General features: G+C 34.3%; 1 protein-coding gene across 1 annotated transcript; it reads left to right on the top strand.

Annotated features, from left to right (window-relative positions):
- Window positions 1-7100: 7100 nt before the first annotated feature.
- LOC131042989 (GATA transcription factor 11) lies at window positions 7101-9916 on the top strand. The gene is made up of 3 exons (XM_057976336.2): window positions 7101-8132; window positions 8727-9167; window positions 9368-9916. Exons 1-3 carry the CDS (start codon window positions 7758-7760, stop codon window positions 9551-9553), a joined length of 1002 nt encoding a protein of 333 aa, XP_057832319.1. The 5' UTR covers window positions 7101-7757; the 3' UTR covers window positions 9554-9916.
- Window positions 9917-10510: the final 594 nt, after the last annotated feature.

Below are 10510 nucleotides of genomic sequence, written 5' to 3'. Positions count from 1 at the left end.
GCATCCTATATCTCTCAACCTAGTGAGGTTCCTTTAGTTCCTCCTATATATAAAGAAAAGAAGCCTATGTTGATTGATATCAAACCTTCACAAATTTTTAGACATAACAAGAGAAATTGTAGTGTGAGAGATCACTGAAGTAGATGACCTACCAAGGGTCATGAGATTTCTTCCCAAAATATTTCATCTCCTAAGACATCAAGTGATGACTTGCTCCCATTTGTTAGGCTTCACCTAACCTTAGGGAGGAGCTTCATCTTAATCAACCACGTTAAAAAATAAAATTATCTATGAAAAATGATTATTTTTATTCATCTCCTATGCACATTAAAAATCCTATTATGATTAATTTTTATCATGATATTGATGATAACAATGTGGATACTAATAATTCTAATGATACATGTGAGATTATTTAGATTAATCATGATATGTCTTTGATATTTTCAAAAGCATTAATCCTAGCTCCTAGTGACAAAAAAAGTGACTCTCCATTAGAGCATACTCCTTGTTTGGAACTTGTAATAGCTCCATCTATTGTGCTTGTTGTGTCTCCTCTTGCATCTTGTCCACCATCTCTAAAATATTTTGAGAAATATTGGGAGGCATATGATTTGTTAAATTAGTTGCACTTGTACTATGGACTCTTTTGTGTTTTTTCTTGCATGTGATATGCTTCCCCCATAATGTGCTACTTGATATGTGTTTGTGTTATGTTAGGCTTTCTTTGGATGACCCTTGTTTCTTCATTGGCACAAGGTTACAAAGGAACCAAAACTGTTGTGACATTCTTCTATTTTTGTCCCAATTCTTCTATATGTCATATTCATGTTATGTCCTAAATGTGCTATTATTGTAATTGTACCTTTGTGTTGTCTGCAGTGATGATGCAAAGATTTGAGATATCTATTTTTGGTCTCTACCATGTTGACTCAAAAAGACTTTTGTTGTTTATCTTATGGTTTCTTCTTCAATTATGCTCATAGTTCCACTACCTTTGAGGCATGAGGTCAACTCATTACTATCATACTTGATATAAATGATTTATTAGATGCTCATATTGACCCCAGTTAGTGGATCCCTTATGTGCTCTCTCTTTACATTTTGTGCTCTTCCTTTGATTTTACCTTGACTGGGGGCATGGCATTGTGGTGATGTACTTGTCTTTTGAATGCATGTGTGCTACCTTAAAGTAATTTCTCCTAGTAAGGCATACACAATCACTTTAACATGGGGTAATACACTCCACTATGTGTAAACACTTTGTGCACACATCATGACATGTTTGGTGCACACTGAAGCACCCATTTTGCAATAAATTATTTGCATCTGGCTTACTTTGTAGATTGAGCCTTTTACTTTGTAATATTTTGCACCGATTTCACATGAATTCTCTACATGACTAATAGTAAGAATTTAGCCTTAATAGACCAGGATGTCATGTCTCTTTTCTCTCTACCTCTCTTCATGTGTTGCTCCATTTTTTTGAATATTAGATAGATAATATCCTCAGTTCAATGTGGCTTGGTGTTTCTTGCCTCTTTAATATATTGATGCAAGTAAATTTCAATGCTACTCTATACTTTACCAAGAGAATGAGTGTAAGTCCATACTCTTTCAAAAATGGGGGCTAAATATAACATCATAAAATTATATCCCTATACAATTTTATACTCAGTTAGGCCTCACTTTATAATTTCATCCTTCTATGCTCTAGTTGTGCCTAATTCTACTCACACAAGCTCCAAAGTTGCAACCTTCATCTTCTACTCCAAGTCTGATGGTGTTTTATCCCACCCTGATGGAGTGGACAAGGGTGTCCAAATGCCCTTTTTTTCTTGGACAAGGGTGTCTAAATTCCTTATTTAGGCTAAAAGGACCCAATTTTGGACCCTCCAACATTCAAAAAATGTGGGTAGGAATTTCTTTTTCCTATCAGCCTACTTCATAATTTTAAACATGTTTCGTGAGGTGGGGTATAAATGCAAGCCTTAACCCCTCATTTGAGACAATCCATCTACATATATCTCTCAATAATTTTTCCATTCAATTATTTAAATTCAAGTTAGCATGTAATAAAGTATCATCAAGGTAGTGAAGGAGAGGTCAATTATTCATATTTCAAGAATTGAAGATGGCATCCATGATCATTTTTTTAAAAGACATCTACAAACATCAACCTTTCCATGAAGACTTCAACACAAGATTCATAAGGGTATAACATTCCAATATAGAATTTCAATTTTTTATCTAGTCTTTTCTCTTTCAAGGCACACTTCCCATTTCAATTTCAATTCAATTATAGGGTTAATTCCAAACTCATGGTTGGACCTAGGCCAACCGCTATCAACCCAACAACAGTTTTACATTTATTGTGCAAGTGATAATTATCATAGATAATAAATATAGATATAGAAAGAGAAAATAAATATGCACATAACAAAGTTTTACAAAGGTGAAAAACAGAGGACAAGGTCAATTGCCCGCCATTGTCCGACACTTTTTTAAATTTTGTTTAGGGAAACACTTGTAATGACATCCTAATCCCAAAAATATATCTATCGTCCTCATTTGACTCTATTGGACAAAGGACACCTAACTACCATTGTCCCACATTTTTTATTCCAAATTTTAGACACAGGTTCCTCTTCACTTCCTATTTATAGATCTATACTTTATGTGTACGTATCTTATGTAAAATTGTTTGTGCATGCTTATTATTGTCAATTTTACATTCTTAACCCCAGATCTTTCCTTCAATTTACATCATTTTCATAGCTAATTTTCAACTCAATCCAAAGGAATAATTAATTCACCTTGTGATAAGTCCTTTTGAATCAAATTTAAGATTGAGCCAATTGAGATCATACTCCTTCCAAATGTAATTATTGGAGATATGTTTAATTCCTAGTTTTTATGCATAAACTTGTGAACCCTATTTCCATCTATTACAAGTAGAGGGTCATATTGTCCTCTACCCGTTTTCCATTTTTGGTAGATAATTTATTTTTGTAAAAAAATTGACCCTTTTGGCCTTTTTTCAATAATTTTGTAGCCTACATTTACCTATTTCATTTTATTCTGCTTTATTTGGCCATTTTAGGCCTAGTTGTAGGAGATTTGTAGTCACCATCATTTGTTGTTTGTATAATTAGCAAGTGCATTCTTTGTTTGGAAAATCTTGTGGCATCATTTTCTTGTTGGGCTTCAATCATTGCATCTTCAATTTGTTATTCAACTTCAAAACAAGCACATTCCATTTGCAACACCTAGCTTGTTCCTCTATCATTTATATCTATAACACAGTGCTTCCAATGTGCCCTTAACAACTCTCATGGGCCCAAATTTTGGTAGTAGATTGAGCTTTTGTTGATGATTTTTTCTCCTACTAGATCAAAGAATCTCCAACATCTTAAAAATTCCTTGGAAAGTATACCTATTCTCTATAGTATTGTAACAACCATACTTAATTTGTAACCTCACATTCCATATTGCTTGTGGGTTTGTATCAATCCTTGCATATTTTTCAATCAATTTGTCTCTCCTTTTTTATCTTTTTCTAAAGTTATTTCACCTTACAAATGTGGAAATACTCCTTGTAGGAAATGCCACTAGTTGCTCCAAACTTTTCCTCTTCTTGAAGGGTGATAGATGCACCTTTAGGATCTGATAGCAATCCTTGCATATTTTTCAATCAATTGATAGCAATTGAAATCATATAAAATATCTCATACTTCACCAAACTCTAGGAACTGACTCTGCAAATTGTCTTTAGTTTTTAGCTATCATTAAGGAACTTGAACCAAAGACTTTTGAAGAATTTTCTAGTGATACAACTCTTAGCTTATGAGAAATAATTGTCAACCCCATGGACTGGTAATAGAGTAATCATACAACATCAACATTCATTCCATGATACTCCAAATACTAGGATTAAAAATAAAAACTTACTCTAAGGGGAGGTAATACACTCTTTGAAACCATTCACAAGCACATACTTGACACTTTTAAGCCTTTCAAATAGAGTTTCAACAATGAAAATATCATTGGCACCACCCACTGGGATGGGAATACTCCAATTTTTCTAAATGGTAGGAAAATGCAAAGTAAAGATGGTATCCTGGAAGTGACATCAACATCTACATCCCCTAGTTCTCATATTGGTGACTCAACATTCTCATCATAATGAACCCAAAATATTCTCCTTCCAACGTAATTCATCACATGTGTACCATAAATCAAAGGATATGTGTACTCTTTTAAAGTATTAATGACAAAAACGATCTCATCATACCTTGAGGAATCCTTTTCAAAACCTTTGAACTTCATGTTGGATCAAATTTGTTGAGTCCTCTTTTCTTTGGAATCCAAATAACTCCCTTCCTTGAAGCACCACACTCTATCAAAATTACTTGTGAAAAATATGAAATAATAAATTCATCAAAGGAATTAAAGTTACCCTTTCAATTCATTTCAAATCTTCTTGTGTAGTAACTCGCATATTCTTTGAGCATCAATAGCTTGACTCAAGATTGTGACATCAATTTCCAAAAAAATTCTTCATTAAAAATCTCTTGCCATTGGAATATAAATATATAATATAATATTTGTTGATGACCAAAAGGCTCGCGCCTTTAAAGGGCAGTTTGAAAGTTTCACAGGCGTGGGACCTTAATGCGGTCTATCAAACAACCTCCAAGACTTTATAAGTTGGCTCTTCGTTCTTGAGGAAATGAACAGAGGAGGGAAAAGCATATAACAACTATTTAGTAAGGCAAAACACCAAAAGAAGAGATTTTACAAAACTTTAATTATCCTTTTGTGAAAATCACAAAAAAACACTAATTCCCAAACGTGAGCATGTTACACAACAACCCTTCATTGTTGAGAGGAAAATGAAATGAACAAAGAAACACAAATATAGGGCAAAGCTTTCAAATCCTCCTGTGGGAAGAATTTTCCAAGGCTCGAAAGAAAATAGAGGGATTCTTTAGAATTATCGCGATGAATAGCCATTCTTAAAAGATTGTTTCTTAATAGCATAATCTAGTTCCTAATTTGAGAAAAATGAAAGAGTGAAAGATTCTACGTGATCCTTCTTTTAAAGATTTAATATGAAATAGAGAAGTCAGAAAGAGCATACAACAATGGCCTACCTAAGGACAAACATGCTAAGGTCATATCACCTAGACAAATTACTAAACTCTAAAAAAAATATTTCAATTTTTCATAAGAAAGGGGATTACAAAATCCTTCTTTTACAAAAGTGTTTAACCCTTATTACATGAATACTTGTGAGCTTTTATAGAATTCATTCTTCTAAATGGGGATGATTTTTGCAACTGATCCATCCTATACATATTTAGCAGTGTGTTCATAAAATCATGATGTTTATTGCAACTATCCCCGCATGAAGGATTGTATTATTTTCCTTCCCAAATTTTAGGCTTGAGTGCCATTTGGGCCTCTCATCATTTAATATCAAAATTTCCTAGGCATGCAACTCTTTCCAAACTTATGGCGTCTAATCCTGTTTTGGATCAACGAGGTTTCCAAGTTTGTTCTTGTTTCCATCGTCCAATGCCATGCCTTCACTCCCTTTTTGAGTCAAAGACTTTCAAATTCCTTGCGTGCTTGACACATGCATTTTCTATCATTGCTCTAAAACCCTCGTGTAGGCTTGATGGGCCCATGCATATTCATAACAAGCAACATCTTGGCAGAGGTTTTTTGAGGCATTACTTCTCTAGTTTGAACTTGGATTTTCGTGGAGCTCCCACGCGTCATTTTTCTGACGCGAATGTCATTTGAAGGATATTCCCAAAAATAATAGGAAAAATACATGATGTGATGGTGGAGTTTTTGAGGACTCCCCTTTGTTCTTGCTTCATTCTTCAGCGAGGCCTCCACATGGAACATTCCGAATAGAGATCCTTTCAAGATTTTTATAATCCAATGTTTCATGTTCGAAAGAAAAGAATAAGGTTGTGGGAACCATAACTTGATTATATCGAAGCCCAACCCGATCTAACTATAATCGAAGAATCTACAAAATTATTATATTTAATAATATTATATAATCTAATATTATGATATTTAATCAAACAAAAATATTGTATATTTTAATGTATTCCATGTTGCATCAAGACTACTACTAGCATATATATATTTAATAATATATACTATATAAAGAATTTTTTTTATGTGTCTATTGAATTATTATTTCAAAAATTTATTTCAAAATAGACACCTGAAAATAAAATCTCTCTTGACATATATTATATATTATTAAATATAAATCAGAAATAACAAAGAATCGATTACTCATTTCTTGAAAGCAATTGTTTGTATAATTGATTTTAATTAGCCTAAATAAGTGGTTTGTTTTCCATTACAATATTCGGAACTCTGTTTTGTTTGATGTTCGAACATGTTTTGTTTTATTTTCCACCCATGACCGTCAAATAAGGAAGTTTGTGTGTACAATGGGCTATAGGCCAAAAAAATTTGTTTTGTGGCCACCAGAACTACAGCATCGATTATTTGTGAGTTAGAAAAGAAACATGCTAGGCTTGCATGTTGGGATACCAAATACTATTTTCCATCGTTTAAATTTTTTGTGTTAAATCATGGAATTTGGATTTAAATTCGATGATACATAGTAAAATCTCTTGAAATAGAAACTTGGAGATAGAACAAGGGACGTGAATCATGCTCAAATCCCACTGAGATCTTCATCATAAAAAGTGGAGGCAAACAAATTATTCTCCAAGCGAGGTTTCAAGATCAAATCCCTCTGGGTACTGTCGGAGCTCCCTTCTTAACTTTTAACTCATACATCCGTCCCATTCGGAGGCGACGCAAGAAAATCGCTCGATTCATCTGACAGATCTGCCCAGCGTTTGGCAACGGAAGGCAATGCATAATCATAGCATTCATCAAAAATGGAAAGATGGAGAGAATAATAATCATTGTAAGGATAAGAATATGAATATATATATATATATATATATATATATATTGTAGATGCAAACTAGTCAATTAGAATCGAAAAACACTTGGCTGATACACTGCTCTCCTCAGATTTGAGTAATCATGCCGACAGAGCTATTTTTAGGCTGGTTTTCCATCGATTGGGCCACTAAATATCCCATCTTAGATTAGCCAAATCTGTTTTTGCTTGGCTTTTATTTCTGTCAGACAGATATTGCTATCCAAATACGTTGTTCAGGGCAGTAGTAGGTGGGAGTATTGATGCGAGTGTGGATACAGAACGTTCATCATGTTATATGCGGAGAAAGACATATTTTGTGAGTATGTGTCCTCCATGTGGAGGATATTGACGTATGGCATAATTTAAGCTGCCATTGGAGATCGTTTCTAACGTCTACTTATCTCAAGAGGGTATGTATCAGGTTGTCAAGTTACGATATATGCATCTCCATTCTCTATGAAACGTTTTTATGTGATCTATTTCTGTTCCTGTTACTTGTTGGTTTTCGAAAGATAAATTGAGTACTGGACTGGAAACGTAAACTAGAGCTCTAGATCGGAAGAGCTTAAGCAAGCGGTGCATTGCAGTCAACGGCTTTTAACGCGAGGCGATATCGATGTGCTTGAGCCAAAGTGGTTTAGTGGGCTATTGAAGAATGTCTGTGTTTTTCTTCGTGTTTTTTATTTGACGGAGTTTTGCCTCTAGAGTTGTGTTTTGCAATTGAGGTCCGCTTTTCTGAAGAGGGTCTATAGAGCTAAAGGACATGGATTGTTGGGACAAGGAGGAAATGGAGTTTGGGCTGAAGAGGAAAAGAAGATCACTGGATTTATTCAGTGGGAATTCATTTGAGACTGTTCCTGGAATCACGGAGGATCTGGTTACTAGTAATAACATTGATCCAGCGGGGGAATTGAAAGAGCTGGATCTTATCAGGTGTCTAATGAAGAGCAGCAGCAGTTCTAAGGACAATAATTTGGCTAGTTACAGCAGTGGTGTGGACTGCACACTGTCTCTGGGGCTGCCCCATACTGTGCTATCTCCAGAGGAACAACACGCCATGCACGTTTTGAAGGAAAAGACCATGCAAGCTAGCTTCAACGTCATACAAATAATGAAGTCTAAGCTTCTTTCACACAAGGTACCAATTTCTTTTGATTGTTATGTTAGCATTGAAATCAAGTACAATATGTTTTTAAGGATGAGAAATATCAAGCGCGACATATGCTTGGAATTAAAAAACTCTTAACAACGTTATCTAGATACTTTTTCTTAACAGCTTTTCAATCATAGATACTTCTAAAAATAAAAATAACAGCACTATTACTTTTTATCATTAAAAATATGTTCAGAAATTGTAGATTTGAGAAAGTTCAAACCCTGTATCATATTCTCTAAAAAAAAAATCGCTGCACCTAAAAACCAAAAACAAATAAAAATAAAACTGCGCATGGCAGTGAAGGTGAATTGTATGGCGGTGAGGCTCATGCATCAGTTATAGTGTGGTGACGGCCAATGTAATTTTTTTTTTTTAACTAAATTGAAGTAATTCTAAAGAAAACCTAAGCAATATTAAATAATTTGGGTATTTTGGTGATAGCCCATGTAAACTTTTTTGCATTTTTTAATAAATTGAAGTGATTCTTGAGAAAACCTAACCATTAAATAGTTTTGGTAATAAGCAGATTGGCCTTTTTCACTCTCTGATCATTTTGATTTCTTGTTTTTACAACAGATAACAAATTCTGAATTGGAAGCCTCATACAACATAGTTGCTCCATTTAGTGGATTATACAATATGTCATCATCAGCAAACAACAATATTTACAGATCCCAACCGTACAAATCTTGCATGAGTACTGCAGGCAATGCTGCTACCACTTCTATAACTACAACTTGGTCTTCAAATACCCATTCCAGTTCGAATTTGATGGATTCCAAGGACATTCTGGCATTTAAAAACTATGCAACAGGTTTGGGATCCGAACTGCTATTACCAACAAGACCCAGCAAGACAAGTAACAGTAGCCCCGTGAGATATAATAATGGCAGCTCCATAAGAATAGTACAACAGAAGCAGATAAGAAATCTTAGTTCAGATGACGCAGCAAGAAGTTGCTCTACATGTCATACCACTACGACCCCATTGTGGAGGAACGGTCCTAAGGGTGCCAAGGTAAATTTTGCAATACACATTTTTTTAAAGATCCAGTTCACACAGGTATCAGCATTTCTCTTCTTAAGTAGATTAAAACATGTTAAATAAGCATACGTCTTTACTTACCTTTGGGAATTTGCTCGTTTATTTTCTTTAACAGAGTTGTAATATTATCTCTACGGATTAATGTCTGTTTTCTTTGGTGGGTTGATGAACAGTCTCTATGCAATGCATGTGGCATCCGATACAAAAAAGAAGTGAGGCGTGTTGCATCTGCCATGGCTGCTGCAGCAGAAACTAACAACCAGTTTGTAAAGGCACCATGCTCCAACTCCATTGGAGATCATGATAATCATATCCCTGCAACTCCACAACTTAAGCCTTTAAAAAAATTGAAACTCTAACCCTTGGGGTCTAGGAATTCTCTTTACCGATTGCTACTTTCTGAAGGCATAAATTGATCAATCTAGAATTACAAACTTGCCGCTAGGAGCAGATTCCAGAATCTGATTGCATAGGGAATCAGCTCACAAAGAATTTGTAGCATATGAAGAGTTACAATTCAAATGGGGCTTGGCTGCAACCTTCCATGAACTCTCTCTTTTCATTTGTAATTATAATCCTATCCTTGTCTTGACAAGATAAAGGACGGACAGGTTCTACTCACTGATGGATAATTGCACTCAAACTAATTATACCATTTGTATACTTATAAACTATTCTTTCTTGTTCTACAATATTTTTACTTTTTATCTTGACAAGGTAAAGGACGGACAGATTCTACTCGCTGATGGCACCCAAACTAATTATACCATTTGTATACTTATAAATTATTCTTTCATGTTCTTCAATATTTTTATTTTATGATAAATCTAGTGCATGTTTTATATTAAATATAATAGAGTATACTAGGCATAAAAGACCAGAGGATTAGAATTTTTATTCTTAAAAAGTTCATGCAAGAGTCTAGAGAGAGAAAAAAAAAAGAAAGGAAAAAAAGTGGTGGTCTAATGCCTACGTAGCTAGAGCAATCTTAGTGGATTCTGTTTCTGTTTTTCTTGCAGGAAAAGAAGATGAGTAATACAAATGGGAGAGATAACAAAGTCTAGAGGGAACTTTCCCTATCATATTACATGGGAATCCTCCAATCACATTGAGAACTAGAAGATTGACCACATGATAGAGGGTATTAGCTATGGGTTTTATTTTGATAAGAGTCGTGAGAGCTTTATTTTGAATGAACATTATGGTTCTAACCACATGGAAGGTGTTAGAAAATTAGGTGCTTCAACTTTGCAAATTTTTAATTTTTTTCTTATAAATTTTATTTTGCATTGTTTTATAAGATGTATAATTATATA

This window comes from Cryptomeria japonica, chromosome 3 (genome assembly GCF_030272615.1).
Source record: "Cryptomeria japonica chromosome 3, Sugi_1.0, whole genome shotgun sequence".
NCBI classification, from domain to species: domain Eukaryota; kingdom Viridiplantae; phylum Streptophyta; class Pinopsida; order Cupressales; family Cupressaceae; genus Cryptomeria; species Cryptomeria japonica.
The sequence above is the reverse complement of the archived record's forward strand: the minus strand, read 5'-3'. Positions and strand labels throughout refer to the sequence as shown.

Coding starts and splice junctions, on each gene's coding strand:
- LOC131042989 (XM_057976336.2), top strand. CDS start 7,758: ATGGATTGTTGGGACAAGGAGGAAATGGAGTTTGGGCTGAAGAGGAAA. Junction 8,133..8,726: donor CTAAGCTTCTTTCACACAAG/GTACCAATTTCT, acceptor TTTTTACAACAG/ATAACAAATTCTGAATTGGA. Junction 9,168..9,367: donor ACGGTCCTAAGGGTGCCAAG/GTAAATTTTGCA, acceptor GTTGATGAACAG/TCTCTATGCAATGCATGTGG.